We start from the raw sequence: 27,099 nt of genomic DNA on the forward strand, positions 1-27,099 counted from the left end.
CATGCGGCACAGCCGCATCACCATTTCGTCCCGTGTGTGCGAGGATGCCGCCGCGCGGATCTGGCCATTTGCCAAGACTTGCTGCACCTCTGCGGCTTCCCGTCTACACACATGTACAGTACAGTACAGTACTACCTAGGTAGGCACGTACATACAATACACCGCAGGCGCCCAAATATCTCCGTCCGCCATGCGAGATGTCAGGGGTTCGTCACAGCAGCAGCCGCAGCAGCAGCCTGACCCCTGATGGGACATATGTTATTGAACAAATGATTGCGCGGCTCTGCTGTGCCTCCCATCGATAATTTCGTTGCCTGCGTATGTATTTCATTTCGTGACAGTTATCATGCGGCGTTCGAGGGCTCCTTTTGCTCGGTCAGCTCCACAGCGGCCAGGTGATGTGGATTCGGCTGCCTGGGTACGCGCGTCCGAGGTCAGGACCCCCATGACAGCAAACCCAGGACGCGGCGTCATGATGAGATCCACGGATGACAAAGAATGTGAACACGCGAGGCTCCCGTTGGAGTATCCATCCTGCAGTATCTCCAGGGACCCTGGATAACACGATGGACGGATTGGGGGATCACGCACGTGGCACCATCGTGGGATTTCGTCTAGATCTTGGCTCACTACCATCACTAGGCGGACCGGCCGGTTGTTCCGCCTGTGCAGGCGAGCACTCCTGTGTCGAAAAGGTTGGGGATCTCGCTCGTCGAGGCTTGGTTCCGGATGACGATGATGATCATGACAGCTCCGGGCGACAAGCTGCGACTTGTGTGATCTGTAGATCCCTGTCATTTGACAGCTCCCGGAACCAGCATCGCGGGACCCTCCGACTCCGTCCCAGTGATGCCCAACCACGGCCTTGGCGTTGTTAGTTCGACCTGCAATATCTTGTGTCCGCATGCATAGTTGATGGCGAGGCCGCGGTACTCAGACGGACAAGCGCAGTCGAGTCATCGCCATTGTCACTCGGAAGCCTCTCCCATCGATCGATGAAGAAATCCACGTACAATCTATACTCGGAGCTTACGCAACGTCTATTCTATTCGTTTTCTGCGACAATCATTTCACTCATATACAATCTTCAGATCGTCATCAAGATGTTTGTTTCAAAGGGTTGGGCATGGCAGCCTTGACGAAGGCATCATCCCCCGAGTCGACGCCCGCCGGCTTCGACACCAACTTCGATCGTAATTGCTCCATCGGCAACGTCCACTGCGCCGGACTGACCATGGCCGCGTCCATGCCCTTCTCATAGAACCCTCGGAAGGCCTCGACATCGGGTCCTGTCGCCTTCTCGTAGACCTCGCTCAGCCGATACCGCTCGCTGCAGAAATGGGACGAGATGTAGCCATGGATATAGCATCGGATGGTCTCGCCGACTTTGGGATCTCGGCCGGCGACCACGCCCAGCAGCTGCTTGCATGCGTGGATCGATTGTTCGGTCAACCTCTGTAGCGCTTGCTGTTGGTCGATGCCGTCGGTGACACACCAGTTGGAGACGAGGTTCGCCTCGTACTTGTCGAATTCCTTGTAATAGGAGAGCAGGTCATTGACCAACGTCACCACACCATCCATGTGGGCCGTGACGCAGGTCAATTCCTGGAACAGCTCTTTCTGATTGAAGTCGCAGGCTGGAAACAACGTCCCGGCCACGACTCCGCCGAGGCCGTTCATCCGCCGCAGAAACCCCGGGAAGCTCCCCGCGCCAGGATATCCCTGAAACGAGGATTCCTCGATCCAGCAACCCTGGAAGAAGTCAAACGTGCTCCGCATGATGTTCCATGCTGAAAAGGGATCGTAGTGTCTCAGGAGGTTCGGCAGGCAGTCGTTGAACAAGACCCACATGGGGTGTTTCTGCTCCTTGCCTTGCAGGAGATCGGTCCAGAACGTCGATAGGACGTCCGATTCCAGGCTGATGGGATGGTCGTCCAGGATGGCTATGACGGTCAAGAAGGTGTTGATGTCGGTCAAGATGTTGACCGGCACCCGACTCCAAGCGGACACGACCAATTCGGGCATGACCCGGGTCAACGTCAAGAGGCGTTGGGGATTGACTCCCTCCAGAGCCCGCTGCGGCAGAGGTCTGGAGAAGTGAGCGACCGTGCCCGCATGGATGGTTCGTAGGGCTTCGATGCGGTCCTGACGATCCCAATTCGTGTCATGATATTCGACTGCATGGAGGAGACGCACAATCGACGAGCAGTAGTCGCTCGTGGGAAAACCTGATTGGTCCATGATGCTTGCAGGATTGAGGATTGTTTTTTCCGTGTAAGCGGGTGGAGGGATTGTTGTGCTAGACTTGCGATCTTGACAACCGTTCGCAACGCTTTTATATATCAGGCAGAGTAGCTGGATATCATTCCGGGTTGCCTGAGATCGTTCATCGTATCACGGCTATCTGGAAGGATGTTTGCGCGACCTTTTGATCATAACCACTCTGGAACCGCCCCGAGCATGAGCTTAGACATCTCAGCCTCGCGTCAGCCCCCCACCCTCTGGTTATCCGGCAGTGATAGGGGACATTCAGGCCTTCGGCAGTTCGGACCCCAACGACATTGAGCTTGCATATGTCAAAGAAGGCGTGAGGGGTTAGGGCAAAGTCTAATAATAATAGTAATATGGTTTGGAAGGACAGAAGATGGATTTGAGCCCCCTCCAACTAGGACTCGTTCCTATTTACACTGCCACACGGCCCGATCAGTTCTGAGATGAGGTTGTCGCTTGTACACAAACAGATGTGGCGGTAATCCATGCATGGCACGGGAATCATGCAACAGGAGAGCGCCATGTTGTCGCTGCCGGTCCTTCAATTCCAGACGCGCGATTTGATGCCTCGTTATGGGCCGAAGTATACTCAAATTTCGCGCACGCCCCGCGATGCTGTGTGTCAATACAACGTCATAATGCCGGAAATTCTATTTGGGCGGGTAAATCTCTCTGTCTATGCTACATGTAAGAGTCTATACCACCGCCGACATGGTTCCGATAATGTTCAGATGTCGTAGAGATACGAGTCAGGCTATGCTTTTGCAAGGTCCACCATTCAATACCATGGTGCAAAATCTCAAGTCGAGACAGGAATATACATGTCACGCTTGATGTTTCTTGACGAAGCTGCTAGAAACAGCTAGCGACTTCATGTGGAATTTCTGTACTCGGATCATCAAACCGCGCCGGGCATGAGAGACATGATATGACTGTTTATGTGACCGTAGTGACCCCATGGCACAACCCACCACATCTCTGCCCCCATAAAATTCATCTCCTTACTAAACAAGTGAGTCGTCGAACTTGAAGTTCCGTCGCGTGGAGACCCACATCCAAGCCGACATCCATCCATCCATCCATCACCATGGCTGGCTCCCTCAACAACCTCCTCGCGTGGTCCACCGCAAACTCCGTCGCACCCCAAGATGGATCCGCTCCGGCATCGAGCACTCCCTCCTCCGGCCTCAACGCCGAGATGCTCGCCGAGCTCCTCGGCGGCCCGTCCGACGCCGACCGCATGCGGGACGCCATGAGCGCCATCACCCTCCCGCTCGAGCAAGTCTCGCTGGAGAACAAGCTGATCGCGTGGGACAACCTGGAGCAGCTGATCGAGCAGATCGACAACGCGAATAACATGGACCCCATGGGCCTCTGGCCGCCCCTGCTGCGACAGCTGGAGAACCCCGAGGCCGAGCTGCGCCGTATGGCCGCGTGGTGCGCCAGCACCGCCGTCCAGAACAACGTCAAGGCCCAGGAGAAATTCCTCGCCGAGGGCGGCATCCCCAAGCTGGTGAAGCTCGCGACCGAGGATCCGGTGCAGAGCGTGCGGAAGAAGGCGATCACGGCGTTGAGCAGCGCGGTGAGGAATTTCCAGCCCGGCCTGGACGAGCTGGAGCAGAGTGTCCCCGATGCGATCTGGACGAAAAAGCAGGGGTTGGATGCCGCGGACATGGAGGCGGTGGATGAGGTGATTTCGGCGTTGAGGGATCATTCGGCATCGAGGTCGTGAAGATCTGGGGTCGGCATGTGTTACGAACTTCTAGACGACGAAATGTTACAATGGAATATTTTTGATGTGACCACAGCTCAAGAGCTTGCAATTGTCATCACATTGTACTGGGTATGAGAACAGGATAACGTTTTGTTTCCAATAATTATCTCCCGAATCCCATCTATCGCTCTACCGCTCGACATGAAAGTAATGATGATGATGATACATGATATGCTCATACGCCGCGCACCTTGCGATAACTCGGCGGCCGGACGGTACGGCGGATCAATTTCGCCGCGTACACCGGCACCAGACTGGCCGCCGCGATCCCGGCCACTCTCCACCAGAAGCCGAGTGAGACGACGAACTTCAACGAATAGTAGCTCCCCAGGAATGGCAGACTGCCGAAATAGATGGCGGCCGTGCCCAAGATGCTGAAGATCATGACCGGGTGCCAGGTGGTGATCTCCGCTGCCACCATGACAATCTCGTTGATGATCAGCACCGTGTACGAAACGGCCACCATGCTCTTGAACCCTTCCGTCTCGAGAGTGGAGGTCCCATCGGCGGCGGCTCGGGTGGTAAATCCTGGCACAAGTAGCTCCGAGCCGCCTTGGATGATGAGTCCCTGGTAGATGGAGATTCCCACCCAGATGAAGAACGTCCGGTAGCTCAAGTTCCGCCCGGTGGTAAGCTCCTTGTACAGCTCGGGGTAGAGATTCGCGAGGCCTTCGTCGACGTCGCGATCGAGCACGAGGCTGAACACAGGCATCATGGTGTAAACTGTCGCATACCCGACGAGCAGCCAATCCCGGTAAAGCGCAATCGGCTCGAAGTCGGATGCGATGCTGAATACGGTCTGACAGATGGCGATGATCAGACCGCGGTGGATGACGAATTGTGCCAGCTTGGCGCTGCGTTTGTAGCTGTTCCGTCCATGCCAGACGAGCAATTTGGTCAGATGCGCGAATTGTGTGATGCTGAAATCCGCTGCGAGTGAAGCCTGTCGGCCTTCTTTGCCAACAATGCCAACGCCCACGTCCGCCGCTTGGATCATGCTGACGTCGTTGCCACCGTCACCGATGCAGGCCACGCGCTTCTTGGTGTAGGCACGGATGAGATGCGCGACGTCGGCTTTCTGCGTAGGCGAACATCGGCATGCTATGACCGCCGGCAGCGTGACGGCCAGAGAGATGAAAGCATCCCGATGATACTGCAGGTAAAGAGCTAGGGACTGTCCATCGATCAATAGGGCAGCATTTGGCTGTGTGTCCAGCATGCTCAGCGCTTCCAGTGCGGCTTCTCTTCGCTTCAGGCCTGCAATTGTGTGGATGTACTGGCCTCGGCTGACCAGCTTGGAGGAAATGGCAACACAGCGAGCGGTCTCCACCTTGTCACCCGTGAGCATCCAGATCTTGATGCCGGCGTTTCTCAGCAGCTCCAACGAAGGTTTGACATGCGGCTGGAGCTTGTCTTCAACGCCCGTCACACCAAGCAGCTCCAGGTCGTTCTCCAAATGCTGCTTCACAGCTGCCGCCATGTTTGCGTCGCGGCCCGACAAGCTCATCGCCGCTGCTGCATGAGCCGTCGAGAATGCCACGTATTGCTGTTTGCTCAGGTTTTTCCGGCCGACGACCAGTGTCCGGAGGCCCTCGCGTGCCATGTTGCCCGTTTCTTCGTCGAGCCAATCGTTTGCTGCAACAATCGTGGTCATGACGGTGTCTGCACCTTTCTGGAAGAACACAATCTCTCCATCCTCATCCTTGTCGACGCTAGCGTCGCGCACGAAGCGGACGATGATACCCATGCGTTTACTATCGCTGGTGAACGGAAAGACGTTCAGGATTTCTACCTTGACCGCTAAGCGCTGATCACCCGTGAACTGTAGCGAGATGCTTTTGCGATCTCGATGCGCAAGGCGCAAGCCAACCTGCTCCGTCCATTGTACGATGGCGATCTCGTCGGGTGAAGAGGCTTGATAGGAGATGACAGGCGTCCCATCCTCACCCTCTTCCATAGTGGGAGTCACATTGTGGCAGAGCGCGAGTGCCAGGACGAGATCACGAACTCGAAGACCAATCTCTCGTCTTGTCCGAGTTGAGCCTCCGAGAAAGTTGGTCGCCGTTGATGGCGAGAACAAATCGCTTGCACCAATTTCTACTCCTGCCGCAAATGCTTGCTCGACGTAGCTGCTGACTTCCTCCATGGCTTCGCCGCCATAGCTAACAGTTCCAACGTGGATCTTCTTCAGTTCCATTTCATTTCTCGTTAATGTTCCGGTTTTGTCGCTCAGGAGGTATTCGATTCGGCCAAGATCCTCCGGGATGGTGCTTGTCCGAACAATAGTGCCGGGAATGCCTGGATCGCGATGAATTTGCCACGCGTATACACTCTTTCCCATATCCAGATTGACCCGCAAGGAAATAGGCACAATGCTGCTGAATAAGACTAAGAATCGCATGGCAGCTAGATACCAGGCCTGGTCGCCGTGATCTTGGTAACCTTCTAGCGCTACTAACACGATGCTTAGTGCTGCCGTTAAGAAACACAATATCTTAGTGAGCGAATTGATTTCGTATTCCAGCAGACCAGTCTTTGATCTTGAAGGCGAGGTGGATAGTGCTGCCCGAGTCTGCGATCCGGTGTACACAACGACCGCGTGGACCGTTGTCGAAGATGCCAGCACTGTGTTAGCCCACGCTGTGTGATCAATGTTCAGAGGACTGGATGGACCCGATGAGGGAGATATAGTCCCTGCCGCCGAATCATATGGCGCGTCGTTACTAGCAGCAAGCTCTATTGTTCCGACAAAATCGTTGACCTTTTTGTCTGGTTTGCCTGCAACGATTTGAAGCCGCACATACTCGCTCACAGGAAGATTCTGGGCAACTGGCGATGCCAAACGAAGCTTCCAGTCGGTTTCACCATCAAGCTGGTCAGTGCGAATGAAAGCTTCGCCGCCGCCTCCCTGTTCCGATTCCGAAGAGGTCAACGGGCCACCAGAGCTTGCCCCAAGGTCGGCCTCTGATGAGGCGCCATCGGGTGCTGCATGTCTTGTTGGAATTGATGCCTCCGTGGCGAAGCTTTTAAGCAACACTACGTCGGCGGGTACTCTTTGATCTTTCCCGAGTACTAGAACGTCTCCAACCTTGAGATCCCGAGATGACTTTAGAATTTCTGTGACGCGCGAGCTGCAGCTACTCTGGGCTGGACCCTCTCGTGATTGCAAATTGCCATTATTGTCCTCTGTTACTGCCCTGCGCTTGCCTTTCTTTTTCTCCGACAATCCCGAATCCCTGAGCGTCGCCGCACTCTCACGAGCACTGCGCAGAGCAGCCTCACTCCGATCGAAATGTAACACAGTGTATGGCTCACTGTTTGCTTCGTTATCCCTTTTCCGCCGGTACACATCATCGTAAGCCTCCTTTCCCAGAGTGATGCACAAGACAAACGCCAAAGGCGCAATATATGTCAAGAGATAGCCAACGCGCAGAGCCGGGATAATTTGGGACAGGGCGACCAGCAAGAAGTACATGTTGAAGAAAAATTTGAACTCATTGAATAGAGTCACAGGTATGAACGACCATGGTGTGTATTTGGCGTTGGAGACAGCGTTGAGGGGAAATCGGGTCGGTTGTTTCTGCCCAACACTTATGGTTCTGGTTGCTGTTGGATCATGCTCCTCCTCTAGGTCGTCATCGTTATTGGCGAGTGCAGAGGGAAGTGAGATCGCCCGCTCCTTTTTCGTAAAGGGAAGGTATGACTTCAGCTTCTGCATGGGTCCGCGGCGCAAGTCTGCCTCTGATGTTCTGCGATGCCTCACACCCATATTGCGAGTTCTCGACGCTCCGCTTCCGTATGCTGTCTCATTCTCCACCAGGCCCTGCAACTGTTCTGCATCCGTCTCGTCATCGTACCGGTTGGTTCGGCGACCGGCAAAGCGAAGATTCTGAAGTGGTATGCGCCGGCCGAAATCAACGGGGTTCCGGATATTCGTAGCAGTCGTTAATGTTGTTTGAGGGTCTAATTCGTCAAGGTCGAGATCGGAGTCATGATCATCTTCGTAAGTTTTGTCGTATCCGTCAGGATTACCTGGCGATCGCCGGAAACCATTTGGCACCGACATGACGGCATGTGAATAAGATGTTCAGCGGCTTCGTATCCGGGGTCATGACGGGGACGATCGTCGCAAGCTCTCGGGTGCTTTCTCGTGCTCACATGGGCTGTGGAAATTGCTGGCGTGGATCAGGATACAACATCCGAGCAGTACGATGCCGTTCAATGAAGGTTGGGCCTACTGAGTATGCGACATGTCTGTATGATATCCTCGAAGCCCTGCCTGGCTGCTCGAGCTCCATGGACAACTTTCATTACGCAATACGCAAGGCACGTGCCCGTACGGTAGAGACTTGACCCGGCTGGGCAGAAATTCATAGTCGCGTTTCCCCAGTCGCGTCAGAAGGACATTAATTGTGACCCTTTCATTAACTCCGGCAGGCCTTCTCCACCGCGGGTTCGGCGTTAGCTTTCCCTGTCCTGTTCAGCCGGTGCGCTTCTGCAGCGTCCGTGATGGTCTAGCTGGCTACATCTCGGCACATCCATTTACATCATCATTGACGCGTGGAAACCCATTGCGCAAACTCGACATGGCCTGTGGAGGAGACACAAATCGATCACCGAATTAATAATATCATAGAATGCGACCATGAGCGACATTGATCACCAAGACTCCGGCGGTGCCTCCGCACCCGGCGCGGTTGCGACTGCCGCGGCAACTTCAGTCGCCAACCTATCAAAATCTCCTGCGACGTCGCACGCGGGCAACGTCGAATCCCAGAGGAAAGCCGCAGACGAGGCTGATGAAGAGGCAGACGATGATGATGAAGATGAAGACGACGAAGACGAGGACGAGGACGAGGATGACGAAGATGAGATTGAGGAGGATCAAGATCGCAATGACCACGCCCCTGATTCATCCAAACAGCGCAATGTGAAGGCATCGGCAGGTGGCGAAAATGCTCGTCAACATTTGGAAGCTGCGCAAACTGTCAGCGATGAAGAAACATCCATTTTCTCGCCAGAGGACGATGCGCACGACCAGGAATTGGAAATGGAGGAACGAATGCCGGACACGGCACCGCTAAACGATAGATTAGAACGCTCTGAAACGATATCTTCTGGAGTTGACGTCCGCGATGCTGCTGGCGCCTATGAGCACCAGGGCGAAGTTACTGAACTTGAAGAGGCTATTGAATTGGCACCAACTGCTCCACTCATGCTTGACCAGGAGCCGCAACCGGTCGTGAGTGAATCGATCGCAGAATCTGGAGTGTCTGTTATCGAAGAGGATGCGGTGACCGAGCATCAGCAGGCACAGGTCAAACGCAGCTTCACCACCAACTTCACGGAAAACACCACTCTCGATGATGTAGATCAGGAGGACGAGGGTGCCCCACTGAATAGCGATGACTGGCCCGCTGTCGGAGACGACAAGACTTTTGGTGAACTTCTCGACGACAACAATAGGGTACCGGGAGACGCGAAAGCCCAGTCTGCTATACCGGTTGATGGCGCGCAGGACAACTGGGGTACTGTTGGTGACGATGACACATTTGGCGAACTATTAGGCGGCGGGCAAGGAGACTCGAAAGCGCCAATATCCCAGTCTGGAAATGAAGAAGACGAGGCGGCTTTGTGGTCTGCTGCATTGGACGACGAGCTCTTGGAGGAAACTGAAGACTTGGACCCATCTTTGTTTTTTGGTGATGATGACGAGGGATTTCTTGATGATGCTGCACTAGATCCGATCCCGAGTGTACAGGCGCAGCCACAATCTCAAGCAAACCAAAGCTCATTCCCTTCGACTGGAGATGTTTCCCGAGTCCTCGGAAATGCGCATGGACGGTCCTCCGGCACACCTCAGACCGGTCTATACGATTTATACGGCCAGCAGCAGCAGCCCAAGGCACGACCGGAAGTCTCCAACGCACAGAGCTTTTCCGACAAAGCAAAGGGAGGATACCAGTCTCCTTATGATTTACCAATGGATGTCGTCAAACCTCGGCAGAGACCGCGCCAGTCACTTACACCAGCCGCGCAGTCTTCGACACCTGTCCCGCCCCCTAGGACCAGCAGTGTGTCATCCTCGTCAGGCCCGCCCGCAATCTCCCGCCCTCCAATGGGGTCCGCACCGCCATCGTCTACGCCTAGTACGCAAGGAGCCGCCAGTTCGGGACCGACTGCCAAAGGTGGGGATGCCTTCTTCGCAGACCTGCCCGTAACAGTGAAGCCTCGTGGAAGACAATCGAGCTCTTATGTTCCGCAAACCCAAGGTTCTCCTGCGACATTTGGAACACCTCGTTATCAACAACCGCAGGAGTCGATGGGGGCTCAATACGCAGGGTTTTCACGTCCAGATCAGCTTCCACTGCTGCCTGATCAGCCCACAGCGGTCCCCTCGATACCATCTCAGATAAACGCCGGACCTCCACCGAATTCACGATACTCGCCAAACAGTGCTAATCGCGCCCCGGCGAACAATCGCTTCTCGCCAGCGCCACCTCCAGGCCCGGCTGCTGCATCTCGTTACTCGCCCGCGCCTGCCGCAGCGACAAATGCAAAGCCCGGTCAGTCGAAACGGCAACCTAGCGTGGGTGCTATCCAACAAGCCCATGCATTCCTACCTCGCACAAGCAGTCCGTTAGCCTTCCAGTCTGAACGACACCACCCTAATGCATCCTCGGCAACACTGCCATCCTCACCACCGCAAGACTTCGGCCTTCGCAGTCCCGGAACTCCTGATAGGGTTGTCAACTCAAAATATTCGCCCCTCGAGACTCCCGGGACGCTTGGACCAGCCTTCGGATCTGTTGGCAGCCCGCCGGTGAGATCAAGACCTCAGTCTCCCTCCACGGTTGTGAAAACGGCAAGATATACTGCACACTCGAGCGTTCCGCATCCCGCGTCTTCTCGTCCCACTGTGCTGCCTCCCAGGCAGCAATACTCTAAAGATCTGACATTTGTCCCGCCGAACGATGATCGCATTCGAGATCCTCTGGAGAGGTGGAAAGGTCACCCGATATTCAAGTGGTCTGCCTCGGGAACCATGATAAGCAGCTTTCCCGTACAGACTCCCTTCTACTCGGCTGGCCAGGGCGCACCCAGCATCAAATGTACACCTGGCGCTATCACACTGCAGAGCGCCAATTCCCTGATCGTCCTGGATGAACGCCACAGCAAGTATCCTGGACCGCTCCCTGCCCGTGCAAAGGGCAAGAAGAAGGAGGTTCTGCTTTGGATGACAGGCAAAATTGAAGATCTTACGCGGGCGGCCGAGAGCGCAAAGTTGGACTTCCAGACTGATATTGACATCAAGCAGCGGACCGAGGAAAAGCTTGTCTTGTGGAGAATCATGAGGGTTTTCGTGGAGCACGACGGCTCATTGGATAATACCCCGAAAGTCGCTGAAGAAGTGCGGAACATTCTTCTACCGAACATTGCCGACATCAAGCAAAGCCTTGAACTATCGAGTCCTCAAGCAACCACCACTGCGTCATTGACAAGCCCGTCCTCGGAGAGAGCGGCCATCATGGAGATGCGACAGGCGCTCTTGGAAGGCCAAAGGGAACGTGCTGTGTGGCTGGCAGAGGAGAAGAAGCTTTGGGGTCATGCAATGCTTATCGCCTCGACTATGGGTCAAGAGACGTGGAAGCAGATTGTTCAATCCTTCGTGCGCTCGCAAGTCAAATCTGTCGGTAGCGATGCGCGCAGCCTGGCGGCCTTGTACCAGGTGTTTGCTGGTAATGCGGAGGAATGTGCTGACGAATTGGTGCCTTCTTCCGCTCGAGCAGGGTTCCAGATGATCTCAAAGGTAGACGGGAGTGTGCATGGCAATCCACTCGAAGGCCTCGACCAATGGCGCGAGACACTTGGCTTGGTTGCGGGAAATCGCACTCCCAACGATGGGCAATCTCTGCTTGCCCTTGGCCGATTGCTGGCGTCCTACAACCGTGCAGAGGCAGCTCATACCTGCTATCTCTTCGCTCGCAGCCTGGTCAAGCACAATGGCGTCGACGACCCTGAAACCCATTTCGTGCTGCTCGGTGCTAACCACACTGGGCCGGAGTCAGCTCTCCTTGGTAGTGACCTCGATTCTATCGTCCTGACAGAAATCTACGAGTGGGCATCGTCTTTGAGTGCGCCTGCCAACGCTGTGCACTATGCTCCGCATTTCCAGGCTTTCAAGCTCATCTACGCCCAGGCACTTGCGTCGCATGGACTGAAGAGCAAAGCTCAGTCATATTGCGATGGAATCGGTGCCGCAGTCAAAGCATCAGCCCGTGGTTCGCCATATTATCACCCTGTTCTCCTACAATCGGTCGATGAGTTCAGCGCATTCCTGTCACAAACACCGCAGAGTGGTGGGCAAGGCTACTTGACCAAGACCGCCATGAATAAATTCTCATCTGGAGCTGCAAGCTGGATCACCAAATCTCTGTTGGGAGATGACGAACGAGAATCCGCTGCTGGCAGTGGTGGTCCTGGTGGAGAAGATATTAGCGGCCCATTCGGAAAGGTCAATGGTGATTCACCTACAATCAGCCGTACGGTATCAAACACTGAGCTGTACAATCCCATGGCGGCGATGAACGGCGGCTACCAAGCAGCTTCGCCTGCACAGCCTCAGCAATATCCACCGTCTGGCGCAACTGGCAGGTACGCGCCCAACCATGGCGCGAGCCGTTACGCCCCGTCTGTCGCAAGCAGCGTCAGCAGCATTCCTGAGGCATCACGGCCACAAGGCTACCGGTCCCATACGGCCGGGCCATCGATCCAGGAGAGCCTCCGCTCAGATATCGGCAGTTCATATTCACCATCTGATCCCGGGCGACCATATTCATCCGACTCGAGACAAGCGGATTTGCAGGATCAGCCCTACGGAGCATACGGTCAGCAATACCCCAGGCACCAACAGCCGCCCGTGGCAGAAGAAGACGAAGCACAGGATGCATTCTCGCCGCCGACTGGTCTAGGACTTCGCAGTGGATCAATCGCAGAGGATGAACCGTTCGCATCGACAGGCGGTGGGTACGAGCCGCCGACCAGCGGCTACGAGCCTCCATCGTATCAGCCGTACGAGCCGGAGCCGGCGCAGCCCAGCGACGACGAAGCCGCACCGAAGCCCAAGAAGAAGAGCTTCATGGACGACGACGACGACGATGATCTCGCCCAGCGCGCCGCGCAAATGAAGAAAGCCCAAGCCGACCGCGAAGCCGACGAGGCCTTCAAAAAGGCCGCCGAGGCCGACGCCCAACGGGACAAGACCAAAACCTCGGACAAGCGCAACAGCGGCTGGCTGAGCGGCTGGTTCAAGAAGGACGGGGCCGACGGCCAGCAGCAACAGGGGCCCATCCGCGCCAAGCTCGGCGAGGAAAACTCCTTCTACTACGACGAAAACCTCAAGAAGTGGATCAACAAGAAGGGCGGGGCCGACGCCACCGCCGCCGCCTCCGCGCCCACCCCTCCGCCTCCCCGCGCCGGGCCCCCCAGCCGCCCCGCCAGCACCGTCGGCGGCCCCCCCTCGCGCGTCGCAAGCGGCTCCATGTCCATGCCCATGCGCCCGCCGACCTCCCACTCCATGGGACCCCCGGGCTCAATCTACAGCTCGACCCCGCCCATCGACGGTGGTGCAGGGGGCGGACCGCCCTCCGGGCCCCCCTCTCGCGTCGGCACCCCGGGCTCCGTCATGGGCGGCGGCGGAGGAGGCGTCCCCGTGCCCGCGGCCGTCGCCGCGCTGAACCCGGGCCTGGCCTCGACGCCGCCCTCGCGGCCCTCGACGACGATGAGCGCGGACAGCCAGCTCGACGACCTGCTGGGCGGACCGTCCGGGCCGAGGAAAGGCGGGGCGGCGGGCGGGGCGAAGAACAAGAAGAAGGGCAGGGGCTACATCGATGTGATGGCGAAGTGAGCGGATGTCCCGTCCGTCCGTGTATGTCCCTATCTGTCTATCTGTCTCTCCCCGATGCCGATGTGATCTGTCAGGGGGGGGGGCTTTCGACAGAAGATGGAAGTCCTGTTTTTTTCTCTCTTCTTTCCTGTCCTTGCTTTTCTTGGGATTTAATGATATGTGTATATGTATCTTTCGGGGGAATCGGGGCCGGTGTCGGGCTGGGCGATATGGATATCCCGTTTCGTTCCGCTCTTCTTTGTCCCCATGTGCGAGAACGCACTTGTGAGTGGAGATCGGGAGCCATTCTTGGACCGTGTGTGCATTCCGCTGCTGCTGCGGTGGTGGTGGTGGTGGCGGTGTGGTGTGATGTGTACATATAGTCTTCCACTGAGAGCAGCCAGCGGGGCAGAGAAGGGGAACATGGGGGTTTCGTTGGGCATTTCCCGAAAATAAGAAAGCATGTTCTCTCTCCGGCGGTAAATCATCATGTTTGAACTCTAGAGAGCCGCATCTACGGATCGACGTGACGGGGGTTTCCCGCATAGCTCCTTTCTCCCCTTTGTAAAGAAGAGAGATGGAAAACCGTGACGGGAACGGAAAAAGAAGTTTTTCAAACGACATCTACAAATTATTTCATGAACCTCCTACTCATCGTCCAGCCTTCCCCTCACCTCCTCCTCCCCCCTCTCCCACCGACGACGACGGCAGGCTCCGGACCCCGCCCTCCCAGATCTCAAACGGCACCCGCCCCTCCGCGCCCCACGCGCTGAAGACGACCCGGCAGGAGCGATCCCAGCGGTCCAACTCCTTGTCCTCGCCGGCGAGGTAGGCCCGATCCTTGTAGACCGGGGATTTCAGCAGGGCGATCCGCGCGGAGAGTTGGTTGGTCAGGGCGAGGCCGAGGCTGGGGGTCTTGAGGTCGGTCGAGGAGGGGTCGTCGCCCCAGCCGGTGAAGAAGCGCTGCTGGTGCTCGAGGGAGAGGGGGTCCGCCGTCGACAGTTGAGGTGGAGCAGCAGCAGGAGCAGGAGGAGGGTCGGTCGTCGTCGTCGTCGTCGTCGTCGCACGGCCGAGTGACCGCTGGCTGGACGTCCGCATGACCTGCTGCGGCTGCTGTGATGAGGGTTCGATCGGCGCGAAGCGGTCGGCGACCTGGTTGGCGACGACGACGGTGATGTTGTGTTTGCGGGCGATGTCGCGGAGCGATTTGGCCGTCTGGGCGATCTCCTGGCTGCGCTGTGCGAGCGTCTCTGCGCCTCTCTGGGATCTCGCGCCTGGGCCGCCGCCTGAGCCGCCGCCTTTGTCGAACTCGGCGCGGTAGTTGGCCGCGATGCTGTCGACGATCACCAGGTTGATGTTGTGCTTGGCGATCGCGACGGGCACCTGGAAGTGCAGGATGTGGTCCTGGGCGACGACGTCGTGGACGTGGGTGCTGTGGATGCGGCCGAGGGAGGGACGTCTCTCGGGCGGAAGGGCAGCGAGCTTGGGATGCTGCTTCAGGATCTGTGCCAGACGGGTGGTCTGGAGCGGTGCCTCGGTGGATATGTAGAGCGCCGAGCCGGGCGCTGCGTCCGATGGTCCCCCATCGTCTGTGCTCTGCAGTTGGGATGCGAGTAACAAGGTCAAAAGGAATTGAGTCTTTCCCGCAGCACTAGGGACATCGTGTCAGTCATGCGTGAACCCGATGTATTTGGGATTTATGATGTACCTCTCGCCTACGACCTCGATCAGATGACCGGGGAATAAGCCACCGGCGAGCGCCGCATCAAGGCCATCGTCGAGGGTGCTTATGGGGTTCGTCCCGATGGTCGTGGTGGGAGCGGTCGTCGAGGCATCTGGAGCAGAGGCCGAAGCGGATGCATCGCGGTGCAGGGCGGAGATCAGGGCATCCGTGAGCTTCTCGACTTCCCCGGGCGGGACTTGAGCCCGCTTGGCGACGTGGACGGCGTCGAGGGTGAGCAGATCGACGACGGCGACGCATGCGCGTTCTATGGACGGGATGATGTGGGAATACGGCGAGAGGTCGAAGTCTGGCAGGACCGCCAAGAGATTGCTCATGGGGAGGGAAGACGAAGATGGAGGAGGAGGATGTGCATGGTCTGGTCGGACACGGCTTCTTCGTCGTTTCCTCGAACGCGTGTAGTGTATTTCAAGGCGATGATGATGATGGTGGTGGTGGTGGTGGTGGTGGTGAGGGATGTCAACGCTCGGGATATATATGCTGGGCGATTCCTCCTGGTGTGTCCAGCACTGTACTGCTGCTGCTCTCACTCGTCGTGGCGTGGAGAGGAAGTTGGTTGTTGATGTCCACGATCATTACACTACATACCTAGGCATCATGAAATGGACGGAGCCCGCCCATCTACTGTACCTATTAAGGAGGGATACTGTATCTACAGTAGGGCTAGTGCATCTACGGCAGGTACATACACATGTGGGAGGAATCCTCTTCGGTGAACGAACTGCTTCCCACATGTACCTATTACCTACCAGGTAGATATGTATGTATGTGTGTATGTATGTATGTGTGTCTGTATGTATGTATGTCTGTGCAGGCAGGGACGACACCGATCCCCGCTGCAGCCGTGCAACTTTTGCGTATATGCCCACCTCACCTCACCTTGGGGGTATCCATAGACTATACCAGCTCACCCGGTGTATTCACTCGTCACTCCTTGTCCCCCGATCGATGCAGGCGCCGATGTTGTCATGATCATTCCTGCTGCACGCCAGCTAGTGATATATTCCCCGAACCCTGGACGAAACCCGGAGTGTAAACAAATCTCGCCCAGACCAAACTAAACTGCACCTACCCATACCACCTATACCACCACCTAGGTAGGTATGTTGGATGTTGGATGGCTGCAAGGGACATTCACATGGTGGATTGCGGAATCCTGCATCCGCAAATCTCCATCCATCCATCCTCCCATGGACATGGCTCTCTGCGGCAGATGCGGAACTCTCCAGCATCTATCATCATATAGACATGTCCAGCAGTGTCTAGGTGAATATCCAGACGATTTGCCAACCAATGGGCGGACGGGGCGGAACAGTCGGTCCATTTTGATGGACCGCCGACTGCACCAGATCCATACAATACATACCTAGGTACGTACGTATATGGAGGATAATTGTTATTATCATGACTATCAGCAAGTGAACAAACAGAAGAGATGGATGGGATGGAGGGCATAGTACCCAGTAATTAGTACAGTACAGTGATACAGTAATAAATAACTATGAGGCATACATACTGCCCAGGTGGACTATCAATCCAGGCCAAGCCCCCGTCTGTTCCCCCGCAATCTCTAGGCGAAAAGGGCAGCTGCTGGAGTGCGCCGCCGTTCGTGTGATGAGCATTGAAGGGGAGCGGCGGGGGACATGTGACGATGCTGCTGTCGGGCGGGCGGTTTCTACTGGAATAAAGTTCATCGTCAGGGATTATTACTACAGTGTGTGGTGAAAAGGACGTCATCTTCTCTTTCTCCCGTACGTCACATGCCTTTTCCTGTCTACACCTCCAGTAGTCTCGCTTCCCTCATCATCACCATCATATCACCACAACAACAACAACAACAACAACGACGATTGGAGCAGAGACGGGAGGGAAGAGACACACAGTACATACACACACAGACACAGTACACACACACAGAGGAGGGATGCGCATTCATCAGTGGGAACATGGACATGATTGATATGTAACAATACATACATGCACACCTGTGCGCATCATCCCTCTGTCTGCACCGAGGGAGGCCGTAGGAGACGACGCTTCGTGCTGTTCCTATAGCCGCTATAGTAGCCCCGTCAGGCTCGAGTCCGATTCTCACATGTAGTAGCTATGCATATATGTACACGCCGGATGAATCTATATAACAACCTCTGCACCCTCCTCCTCCTCCTTGTCGGTTACATTTCCTCGTTGTTATTATCCATTCGACTCCGTGTGTGTCAATTAAATCACTGCTCCTCGTCGTTGAAGGGGTGAACGAGTGCGATATCGAAAGAGAGACACAGATCCCTCCGACACCTCTCTGTCCCTCTCTCTCACGTCCAGTCTCGTGTGCCAGCCGCCAACCGCCAGCCAGCCAGCCAGCACCACCAGCACCACCACCACATGATCGCTGCTTCGACACACCTCGTCACGCAGAACCCTTCCATTCACCACCACCACCACTACTAACATCACCACCACCACTGACACCTCGTCCTCGACATCTATTGCACCCTTCCAGCGAGATCCTTTCGTCTAGGGATTCCTGCCTGACCCGTCCGCCTTCCTCCTCGACCGAACCAGGCCAAGAACCTCCCCAGGTCAGTCGCGCTGATGTTCTTCTCCGATCTCTCCCATGAGCCCTTCCTGCGTGTGGTCGACTCCTCACGTGGCAGCTCTTTGCGGGTTCCCACCCCAGCAACATCCACTGCGGAAAGAGTCTCTTTCTAGACATCTCTCAAAGCACCCGAGATGGCCCACCATGTCTTCTTCAACTCGCATTCCTCCTTCGTTCCCGGCACCGTCCTACAAACAGTAATCTAACCCAATCATGTCGCCAGTCCCGATCCTGTGCTCCAGTTGGAAGCCCAGTCATCGATATTGCACCTCCGACCCTTCTCCCATGGCGGAACGATCCATGGCAAATGCCAAAGAGGCCACCCAGAACTTTTCAAAGGAGAAGCAGAGCCCGCTGGCTGCCAATTCAAACTCCACATCGAAACCCGGCATCACCTTTGCGGCGCAAGACAAACTCCCCAAGCTCCCCATTCCGGACCTCGAGGACACCTGCAAGCGCTATCTCGCCTCTCTGGAGCCTCTACAATCCGCCAGGGAATATGCCGAGAGCAAACGAGCCGTCGACAGCTTCCTCCACAACGAAGGGCCTGACCTTCAGGAGAAGTTGAAGGCATATTCCGCTGGCAAGAGCAGCTACATCGAGCAATTCTGTAGGTCGAAGTCCGGAAACCATTCCCAGGTCTCTCCCATCCCCGAATGCTGATTTTTTTTCTCTCCAAACAGGGTACGACTCATATCTCAACTACGACAATCCTGTGGTCCTCAACCTCAATCCATTCTTCTTGCTAGAGGATGATCCTACACCTGCTCGAAACAACCAGGTCACCCGCGCAGCGTCGCTGGTCGTCTCGGCGCTCTCCTTTGTACGCGCGGTCCGTCGTGAAGAGCTTCCTCCGGATCAGATTCGCGGCCAGCCGTTATGCATGTATCAATATTCGCGACTCTTTGGTACCGCACGCATTCCCACTGCAGACGGCTGCCACATCGGTCAGGATCCGACCTCGAAACATATCATCGTCATGTGTAGAGGTCAATTCTACTGGTTCGATGTTTTGGATGACAACCACGACCTGATCATGACGGAGAAAGACGTCAGCATCAATCTACAGGTCATCTGCGACGATGCCGAACTCACACCCATCGGGGATGCTGCGAAGAGCGCTGTCGGGGTGTTGAGCACGGAGAACCGCGCGACTTGGTCTGGCCTGCGTGAGCTGATCGGCAAGGACGAGGGATCCAACAACAGCGATTGCTTGAATATGGTCGACTCGGCGCTCTTCATCCTGTGCCTGGATTATACCGAGCCATCGAGCAGCTCCGACCTCTGTATGAATATGCTTTGCGGCACCTCCGAGATTGAACGAGGTGTCCAAGTCGGCACCTGCACGAATCGATGGTACGACAAGCTGCAGATCATCGTGTGCAAAAACGGCAGCGCCGGCATCAACTTTGAACACACCGGTGTGGACGGCCATACTGTCCTCCGCTTCGCATCCGATCTATACACCGACACTATTCTACGGTTTGCACGAACCATCAACGGACAGGCGCCGACGCTATGGGCGTCTCAATCCCCCGATCCATCGAAACGCGATCCGGAGAGCTTTGGCGATGTCAACACCACGCCTCACAAGCTCGACTGGGACATGGTGCCGGAACTTTCGACCGCGCTGCGCTTCGCCGAGACCCGATTGGCGGACCTCATCCAGCAGAACGAGTTCCAGACGCTCGAGTTCGAGACCTACGGCAAGAATTTCATGACCTCGATGGGCTTCTCCCCCGACGCATTCGTGCAGATGGCCTTCCAAGCAGCGTATTACGGCATGTACGGTCGGATCGAGAGCACGTACGAGCCCGCGATGACGAAAATGTACTATCACGGCCGGACCGAAGCCATCCGCCCCGTCACGCAGGAGAGCGTCGAGTTCCTGCAGACCTTCTGGGCCGACACCACCCCCGAGAAAAAGGTCGAGGCTCTCAAGAAGGCATGCGGCAAGCACACCGCCATCACGAAGGAATGCTCACAGGCCCAGGGCCACGACCGACACCTCTACGCCCTCCTGAGCCTCTGGCAGAGGATGCTCGACGGCCACGCCGATGGGATCCTCGCCGACGGGAAACCCGACGCCGACCCCGGCCCCACCGACGAAGTCAAAAGCAGCAAACCCAACCACAGCCAAAGCCCCGCCCGGCACCAACACCTCAGCCCGATGCCGGCCATCTTCGCCGACGCCGGCTTCGACAAGATCAACGCCACCATCCTCAGCACCTCGAACTGCGGCAACCCGTCGCTCCGGCATTTCGGCTTCGGCCCGACCAGCGGCTCCGGCTTCGGCATCGGCTACATCATCAAGGAGGGCAGCGTGTCCATCTGCGCCAGCAGCAAGCACCGCCAGACCCGGCGCTACATCGACGCCCTGGAGTCCTACTTCCTCGAGGTCCGCAAGCTGCTCCGCCAGCTCCACCGGGACCGCGTGCCCACCAACAAGAACGCCTCCCGCGCCCGCGAGGTCGACGACGGCCACCGGCCCAAGGGCTCGCGCCTGAAGAGCACCGGCCGCATGGTGGCCGCCGACGCCGCGGCGGCGGAGCGGAGGCCGGAGGAGGCGATCGAGGAGGCCGACGATGAGCTGGGCGGCTGTAAGTTTTCTTTCCCTTCACCTTTTCTCTTTTCTCCCTTTCCCCTTTTTTTCCTTTACTTCCTCTCCTCTTTGTTCTTCCTCTCCTCTACTCCCCCCTTCCCCCTTTGTCGATGTGATAAAATAAAAATAAAAAGAGAAACGAGGATGTCGCTGACCTATGATTTTCTTTTCTTCTTCCCCGGATAGACGGCTTCTTCGACGCCGGAATGCTCCTCCAGGCCCTCAAGGCCAAGGAGGAGAAAGAGGTCCGGCCGAGCGAGAAGGTGGCGCAACGGCGCGAGGTGGGCAAGAGGCTCCGGCTGATGGAGTATTAGAAGGGACGTGATTTGGAAAGTGAAAGATAAAATAAAAAGCAGAAGAAAGAAAGAAGAAGAAGAGTCGAGCGTTTCAGATAGCCGTCCTCGGGTGAGGGCGGGATGAGAGGATTGATGATTGAGCTTTTCTGGGGTGGAGGGGGGGGGGGGGGGGGGGGGGGGGGGGGGGGGGGGGGTTTGGAATATCGGGACATCTCATCTTCCTGGACCTAGGTCCCTTCCTCTGATATCACTCCTACATGACTAGCTGGATGGATAAACATGTGGGAAATACCTCACCGTGTGATCGCCGTCGCTATCAGATATGATTTCTTCTTCTTCTTCTTCCACCATCACCCCCGGAACGAGAAATCCATCCACCTTTCTATGGGAGAGAGGGAAATCTTTCCCTCTTCGTCGTCCCCCCTATCACGGACGATTCCGCGAATCCACCGTCTCCTGCGATCCGATGTCGCGCACGTTCCGGATCCGGATGGCGTCCGGCGATGGGGGCCCGTCCCTTCTCTCCTCCTCCGCCGTCGGCGCCGCGGGGAGGACATCCCCGGGGGCGGGAGGAGAATGAGAGGGAGCATGGGCATGGGCATGGGCATGGGCATGCGGGGGTCTCCTCCCGTAGACGAAGCGGAATTTCGTCATCAGGCGCCGTTTCGGATCGGTGAATTCGGCGCGCACGCCGGCCATGATGAGCCGGACTTCGTCGACGGTGTAGTTCTGATCGAGGGTTACTTTTTGGTTTTTGCTTTTGGTTTTTTTGAGGGGGTTTCGGGGTTTTTTCTCTTTCTTTTTTTTTTTCTTCTTCTTGATTTTTCGGAGAGAGAGAGGGGGAGATGTTGCTGCCGGAGGGGGGCGGGTGGGGATCCACTCACGAGGACGCGGGTCAGCGGGGCGAGGGTGAAGGCCGGGATGCACGAGAGCATGTGTTCGAGCTGGAAGGTGCCGATCTCCTTCAGGCGGGGGTCTTTGGTCCAGGTGCCGATCGGGACCTAAAAAGGGGGAGAGGGGGGATTGTGGTGAGTTCGGGGATTGAATGGGAAATCGTTTCTTCTTCTGGGAAATGTTGTGCGGCTTCTTGCAAGCAAATAATTGGCGTCCTGGTGGTGGGGCGTGTGATACGTTGCTGATGGTGTGGTCGGCGCGGAGGGGATTGCAGAAACGAGAGAGGGGGCGCTCGCGATCTTTGCTCACCTGGACGACTTCTTCGTGGACGTCTTGATAGCCGGCTTCGATCATCCATTGTTTCTGTCGGTGCGCCTGGACGGCGCAGTATCCCCCTGTGAGCGAGGGATGCTTTTACACGTGCGGATCTGACCACGGGGGGGGGCGATCGATTCCACTTACGACGTTCATCGTCCGACCGGATCGTTCGGCGGCGAGGTTGACGAGGACCTGCCACTCCCGCGTCCGCGGAGCCGTCTCCAGGTCGGGGTCGTTGTACGCATAGATGGCCGTGTCGTAGTCCTGGATCTCGAACCAACCTCCCGGGTTCAGATGCTCGAGCGACCTCCGACAGAGGAGCGGCCAGTCGGAAACGCTCCCGCCCATGCCCCGGCCGTGGATGTAATCGAATGCTTCATGGCGAGCGTATGTCCAGTCGGATTCGATGTCGTCGACGAAGAAGGAGCAATTCGGCGGGCGCTGTGGTGATACAAACGGTCGAGATCATCAGTCAGACGTCGGTCAACTGTCGTACAGACGTTGCATAGAGATCACCCTTGTCGGGGTTCGGTTGATGACAGGGATGCTTGGTGGTTGTGTCTGTCTTACCCATTGCGGCTGGATGGGACTTAAATCGCAGCCAATGACCGCTGCGTTGGGAAATTCGTCGGCAAAGTCGATCGCCCAGATGCCGGTACCTGTCGGAGGGGCCCGCCGCGCCGGGTTTGTTATCAGCAGCTTATTATCGAATTCGGCGACATGGTGCTCTCGCCCGTGTAAATAATATCAACATCAACTCGAAACTCTTGTGACAACGTATCCAGCGATCCTCCTCCTCAGACTTTTCCGCTGAGAAGTATCATCCTGCTCTGCAGCGCACTCGAGAGAAGATGGGAAACCAAACCCCGTCGGCGGGAAAGATCTCACCTGTTCCAAGATCCAACACCCGCTTCAGATTGCGATCAATGGGCGCGAAATGCAGGGCGCCTCCTAGCTGAAGTCTGAAAATGTGATGCGACAAATCCAGCCGTTCCTGCTCCTCGGCATCGTTGGGGAGCAAGTAGTTGCCCTCGCGATAGGCATGGTACCTTCGGCCGTTTTCGTAGACGTAGCTGTAGATCGAGGACGTGATGGAGGATCCGTCGTCGTCGTCGCCCATGACCAGGGGAAGAGTCAAGCGGTGCACTGCTGTGCCTTGCTCCCAGCGATGGACAGAGAGGAGCGGAGAGAAAAGATCGAGAGCTAACAGGATGAAGGGAAGAAAAGACCGCACCCAGGGAACTTTCCGACTGGCTGGTGGTTCCAAGGCCTGGAAGTGCTTGAATGTGTTTCGTTGTTCTTCTTATATTCTTACATGGATGTGAGGATTTCTTTTTGATTGTTCCCTTGACCAGAGGCTTATATGATTCGGGTCACAGGCGCTGCTGTATCATGATGTATTCATGCGTGCAATTAATTGCTTTGTCGCCTCCTGCAGCGTCACGATCGCGGGGTGTTGGACTCGAGCCCGCGCTCCGAATGCTGCTCGTTCTCTTGCGCCCGGCTTGTTCTCTTCGCCTCACATGAAGCGATGTCGTTGGGCGACGAGGAGGGAATTCGGGAGAAGTATATGACTCGAGGGCAGGGGGGATTCCATTGGCCCAACGCGTGAAATAAGGACCACGGCCTGCGGGTTCGAGATCATGCTAGCATGCTTTGCTGTTCATGCGGCCGCAAGCCCGCTCATGTTGTTGGAATCCTTCTGCGCAAGTTCTCCAACCAATGCACCGCGCAACATTAACTTTGCCACCAGCTTATCAATGATGTTGAAACTGGAACTTCGTGCTTGAGATCTCACTATACGCCGTCAAGTAATTGCAGAATGCATGACCATTGAGACATCCGAGAGAGGTACAGGGCTTCATCAATTCATTTACAGGGCGGTCACACTACATCTCACGTCGTCGGTTCCCTCCCCCTCCCCCTCGGCCTCGTCCACGTCCGGCAGCGTTCCCCCGAAGCATCATCGGGCTACTCTGCAACAGAAGCGAACTGTCCTGCAGGCCCGAACTCATCGAGAGCCGCAATTCCCGCGGACTGCTGCTGGCGAGGATGTCGGACGCTTCCATCTGCGCGCGCATCCTCGCGATGAGCGCAGGCGCGGTCTGCGCGTCGATCAAACTTCGATCGACCGGGGTGGCCGCCGCCGCGTCGGCTGCCGCCGGACGCCGGACGATCTGCTCCACCAGCGAGTTCTGCAGCTCCGAATCCGAATCCGTGTCCTCGACCTCGGTGTCGGTGTGTTGGTAGCTGCCCGCCTCGGGGATGGAGTCGTCGAGGTTTCGCTCCTCGTCCATGCCGAGATCCTCTTCGTCGCGGGCGGCGCCGGTCAGTTCCTGTGCCTCCATCTCTGCGTAGCGTTCATCGTTCTCCTCGTCGGAATCCACGTGGCTGCCTTCCATCATGCTGTCTTCGTTGAAGGTAAAGTCCGTGGTGTTGGCCTCCGCTTCGGGGACGTCGTCGTCCAGGTCGCGCTCCTCCTCGACTTCGCCCGCAGCCTCTTGGGCTTCCGTCTCAGCCGCCTGCTGTCGGGCTTCTTCGAGCTGTTGTTGCGCTTGCATGTCCGCCAGACCACGCTCTTGCCTCTCGATCTCCGCCTGTTCCAAACGCTCGGCTTCTTCCTCGTTCATAGCCTGCAGGGTTTTGGGTACGCCGGGAGGACGGATCCAGAACGCGCCGAAATTGCGCACCGATGCCTTGCGCTGTGCGATGGCCGTCTCGTCGGCGGCGAGCATGGCCAAGGGACTTCGCGCATTGAAGAGTCGCTTCTCCTCATCGCGCAACTGCCGCTGTCGATGTGATTGTTGGTGGCCTTGTTGACGATTGGCGGGCGGAGAGTCTGAGCGGCGACGAGGATTCGATCGCATCCATGACGACTGGTCGTCTTGTGGTGGGATCAAAGGTAGAGACAGCATCTTCTGATATGCATGCGTAGCACGACCAGCCGTATGAGATGACGAGTTCGATGTTATTCGAGGGTTCGCGCGCGAGAAGTACGCGCAGATGGCGTTGTCACGTCATTGATACACCGGCGACGCGAACGACGAGGCAGTCACCACCATGCCAAAGCTTCGCTCTTATCCGCGACAATGTCGTTGTGTCGGTAATCGTCTGGAATTATATTCATCGGGATGGATGTTGATATAGGAGCCCAGAAATTGAACATTTACGGGACAGCTTACTAGCATCAAGACCGGCTCCGCGTCCCCTCCTAATTATTCGGAGGGTGTTATTATTGATTACTCTGATAACACGCAGTACACAATTGAAATGTGGCTGGTGACGCCACGAGACGCACTGAGTTAATGGAGTTACCCGTCGGTTGTCATCACTATTTTCGCTGCTTTACAACAACCCGCGGTGACGTACCTATCTCATCAATCCAATCAATCCCATCGGACCCCTCGCGCCATCTGGCCCCAGACGCTTAATCGGTTCTGTTCATAACTGGACGACACCGTGCTCTTGCTGGTCAACGATCCGGATGTCAGACGCGTTCAAGTCAGGAGGTTGTCACAGGGAACTCTCGTGTAGGAGGCCGGGCATTTCTCTCGCACGGTCGCCGGCCGATATCCTCTGGCGATCATGAGTCGGATGCAGGCTGCTTGCCTCCAAGGGGCTACTTGTCTGCGAATGGTCGCTAAGATAACAACCCCATCGTCCGATCTTGGGGTCAATCAAGGCTTCGAGGCCGCCTGGAGCTTCCTGGATCCCCTTGCCTACACAAATGCGTTGTAGCAGGCTTGATCATCACGCCACAGCTTCCTGCATAAGTGCAACGCCTCGTGCCTTCGAAGCAGTGAGCCACCACGCATTCTGTCCCCGCAGCCGGCCTATTCAGCACTCCGACAAGACCTGAAACGCCCGTGCGAGGGTGAAGAGGGCGTCTCAGGTCGTGAATTCAGGCCTGGCTAAATGATGTATCGCTTCTCGGACGCCTCCAGGTTTTCTAGAGGACGGGATCGCCGATGCGCCACAATCAACCTGTTCAGCACTTCGAGAGCATGGGAATCGCTCGTGCTGGCGAGGAAAGGGTCGCGAGACCTTACGTAGCCATGGTCAGCGGAATGGCACACAGCTCACCGGATTGGTCGATGCTACTTGTCGACGGGAAACGCGAATAGCATTCATCTACGGAGCCATGCGTCCGTGTGATCGAGTTCGACTTCTGCCGCGAGGATGAATGCGATACATGGTACCGTACCACCGAGCATTGCTCAACCCCGGGACAGGGCTTCTCTCCTCTTCCGGCTGGCACACGCCCAAGTATGCAAACCTTCACTCTATTATGAGGCATTATGGGATCTGCTTCGACCCTGAGGTCCTGCGAACACCTCACTCCGTCCGCTGACGTCGATGTCGGCGAACTGGGTCTGACTGGTCCAAGTAAGCCCTGTGGACATGTTCACCGTTCTTCCTCAATCACGAAAGGCTTGGTCCAGATGCGGAACGATAAGTGGCGCTGGTCTCCCTTACTCGGCCAGCCAATGACACACGAGCATGAGCATCTCGTCTCGACAGATCGCTCGATCATCACGAGTCTGTTCGAAGCTGCCACGATGCTGCAGGACAATGGCGGCCTCTCACCCAGGAACAATGCCTCGCTGGCTGTAGCTAGCTCTGTCACAGAGTTGTGTCCATTCGTGTTCCTCAGATACGTGTGGCTCGGCCAAGCCGAGTGGCTTGAGAACGAGACCAGGTCTTTGTGACAATGCATTGGG

The 27,099-nt window shown here is 56.5% G+C and overlaps 14 protein-coding genes across 14 annotated transcripts; 6 read left to right on the plus strand and 8 right to left on the minus strand.

Moving 5' to 3' along the window:
* Window positions 1–121: 121 nt before the first annotated feature.
* On the minus strand, window positions 122–1,110 carry K489DRAFT_17252 (uncharacterized protein). The gene has a single exon (XM_033599389.1). It carries the CDS (start codon window positions 904–906, stop codon window positions 328–330), a length of 579 nt encoding a protein of 192 aa, XP_033464494.1. The 5' UTR covers window positions 907–1,110; the 3' UTR covers window positions 122–327.
* K489DRAFT_310087 (Trichodiene synthase) lies at window positions 1,099–2,241 on the minus strand (the record flags this gene model as incomplete). Its single annotated transcript, XM_033600679.1, has 1 exon — window positions 1,099–2,241. The coding sequence occupies one exon, from the start codon at window positions 2,239–2,241 to the stop codon at window positions 1,099–1,101; it is 1,143 nt and encodes a 380-aa protein (XP_033464495.1).
* A 1,117-nt stretch (window positions 2,242–3,358) lies between these two features.
* Window positions 3,359–4,003, plus strand: K489DRAFT_310377 (Fes1-domain-containing protein; the record flags this gene model as incomplete). The annotated part of the gene is made up of 1 exon (XM_033600697.1): window positions 3,359–4,003. The coding sequence occupies one exon, from the start codon at window positions 3,359–3,361 to the stop codon at window positions 4,001–4,003; it is 645 nt and encodes a 214-aa protein (XP_033464496.1).
* Window positions 4,004–4,220: 217 nt separating this feature from the next.
* On the minus strand, window positions 4,221–8,111 carry K489DRAFT_406154 (putative aminophospholipid-translocating P4-type ATPase; the record flags this gene model as incomplete). The annotated part of the gene is made up of 1 exon (XM_033607223.1): window positions 4,221–8,111. One exon carries the CDS (start codon window positions 8,109–8,111, stop codon window positions 4,221–4,223), a length of 3,891 nt encoding a protein of 1,296 aa, XP_033464497.1.
* A 2,886-nt stretch (window positions 8,112–10,997) lies between these two features.
* On the plus strand, window positions 10,998–12,602 carry K489DRAFT_302840 (uncharacterized protein; the record flags this gene model as incomplete). The annotated part of the gene is made up of 1 exon (XM_033600464.1): window positions 10,998–12,602. A coding segment is annotated over one exon (1,605 nt), but the record flags the coding sequence as incomplete, so codon positions are not given.
* Window positions 12,603–13,372: 770 nt separating this feature from the next.
* Window positions 13,373–15,002, minus strand: K489DRAFT_17333 (uncharacterized protein). Its single transcript, XM_033599393.1, has one exon. The coding sequence runs from the start codon at window positions 14,553–14,555 to the stop codon at window positions 13,638–13,640; it is 918 nt and encodes a 305-aa protein (XP_033464499.1). The 5' UTR covers window positions 14,556–15,002; the 3' UTR covers window positions 13,373–13,637.
* K489DRAFT_310769 (P-loop containing nucleoside triphosphate hydrolase protein) lies at window positions 14,583–15,989 on the minus strand (the record flags this gene model as incomplete). Its single annotated transcript, XM_033600728.1, has 2 exons — window positions 14,583–15,582; window positions 15,640–15,989. 2 exons carry the CDS (start codon window positions 15,987–15,989, stop codon window positions 14,583–14,585), a joined length of 1,350 nt encoding a protein of 449 aa, XP_033464500.1.
* On the plus strand, window positions 15,915–16,495 carry K489DRAFT_375564 (uncharacterized protein). The gene has a single exon (XM_033603713.1). It carries the CDS (start codon window positions 16,007–16,009, stop codon window positions 16,262–16,264), a length of 258 nt encoding a protein of 85 aa, XP_033464501.1. The 5' UTR covers window positions 15,915–16,006; the 3' UTR covers window positions 16,265–16,495.
* A 189-nt stretch (window positions 16,496–16,684) lies between these two features.
* On the minus strand, window positions 16,685–17,151 carry K489DRAFT_375565 (uncharacterized protein). Its single transcript, XM_033603714.1, has one exon. It carries the CDS (start codon window positions 17,125–17,127, stop codon window positions 16,807–16,809), a length of 321 nt encoding a protein of 106 aa, XP_033464502.1. The 5' UTR covers window positions 17,128–17,151; the 3' UTR covers window positions 16,685–16,806.
* A 241-nt stretch (window positions 17,152–17,392) lies between these two features.
* K489DRAFT_375566 (uncharacterized protein) lies at window positions 17,393–18,030 on the plus strand. The gene has a single exon (XM_033603715.1). The coding sequence runs from the start codon at window positions 17,433–17,435 to the stop codon at window positions 17,637–17,639; it is 207 nt and encodes a 68-aa protein (XP_033464503.1). The 5' UTR covers window positions 17,393–17,432; the 3' UTR covers window positions 17,640–18,030.
* Window positions 18,031–18,553: 523 nt separating this feature from the next.
* On the plus strand, window positions 18,554–21,184 carry K489DRAFT_310015 (acyltransferase ChoActase/COT/CPT; the record flags this gene model as incomplete). Its single annotated transcript, XM_033600671.1, has 4 exons — window positions 18,554–18,878; window positions 18,952–20,792; window positions 20,847–20,868; window positions 21,057–21,184. The coding sequence occupies 4 exons, from the start codon at window positions 18,554–18,556 to the stop codon at window positions 21,182–21,184; spliced, it is 2,316 nt and encodes a 771-aa protein (XP_033464504.1).
* A 408-nt stretch (window positions 21,185–21,592) lies between these two features.
* On the minus strand, window positions 21,593–23,498 carry K489DRAFT_311441 (S-adenosyl-L-methionine-dependent methyltransferase; the record flags this gene model as incomplete). The annotated part of the gene is made up of 6 exons (XM_033600779.1): window positions 21,593–21,895; window positions 22,051–22,167; window positions 22,370–22,435; window positions 22,523–22,819; window positions 22,949–23,037; window positions 23,267–23,498. 6 exons carry the CDS (start codon window positions 23,496–23,498, stop codon window positions 21,593–21,595), a joined length of 1,104 nt encoding a protein of 367 aa, XP_033464505.1.
* A 438-nt stretch (window positions 23,499–23,936) lies between these two features.
* Window positions 23,937–25,643, minus strand: K489DRAFT_397734 (uncharacterized protein). The gene has a single exon (XM_033606913.1). It carries the CDS (start codon window positions 25,291–25,293, stop codon window positions 24,268–24,270), a length of 1,026 nt encoding a protein of 341 aa, XP_033464506.1. The 5' UTR covers window positions 25,294–25,643; the 3' UTR covers window positions 23,937–24,267.
* A 1,033-nt stretch (window positions 25,644–26,676) lies between these two features.
* On the plus strand, window positions 26,677–27,087 carry K489DRAFT_366616 (uncharacterized protein; the record flags this gene model as incomplete). Its single annotated transcript, XM_033602792.1, has 1 exon — window positions 26,677–27,087. The coding sequence occupies one exon, from the start codon at window positions 26,677–26,679 to the stop codon at window positions 27,085–27,087; it is 411 nt and encodes a 136-aa protein (XP_033464507.1).
* Window positions 27,088–27,099: the final 12 nt, after the last annotated feature.

Source organism: Dissoconium aciculare (genome assembly GCF_010015565.1).
Source record: "Dissoconium aciculare CBS 342.82 unplaced genomic scaffold K489scaffold_1, whole genome shotgun sequence".
NCBI lineage: Eukaryota > Fungi > Ascomycota > Dothideomycetes > Mycosphaerellales > Dissoconiaceae > Dissoconium > Dissoconium aciculare.

Bases quoted from the DNA above. Each gene is read 5' to 3' on its own strand.
- K489DRAFT_17252 (XM_033599389.1), bottom strand. From the start codon at position 906: ATGCGGACACAAGATATTGCAGGTCGAACTAACAACGCCAAGGCCGTG.
- K489DRAFT_17333 (XM_033599393.1), bottom strand. From the start codon at position 14,555: ATGTCGTTTGAAAAACTTCTTTTTCCGTTCCCGTCACGGTTTTCCATC.
- K489DRAFT_375564 (XM_033603713.1), top strand. From the start codon at position 16,007: ATGGAGGAGGAGGATGTGCATGGTCTGGTCGGACACGGCTTCTTCGTC.
- K489DRAFT_375565 (XM_033603714.1), bottom strand. From the start codon at position 17,127: ATGCCCTCCATCCCATCCATCTCTTCTGTTTGTTCACTTGCTGATAGT.
- K489DRAFT_375566 (XM_033603715.1), top strand. From the start codon at position 17,433: ATGCCTTTTCCTGTCTACACCTCCAGTAGTCTCGCTTCCCTCATCATC.
- K489DRAFT_397734 (XM_033606913.1), bottom strand. From the start codon at position 25,293: ATGCTGTCTCTACCTTTGATCCCACCACAAGACGACCAGTCGTCATGG.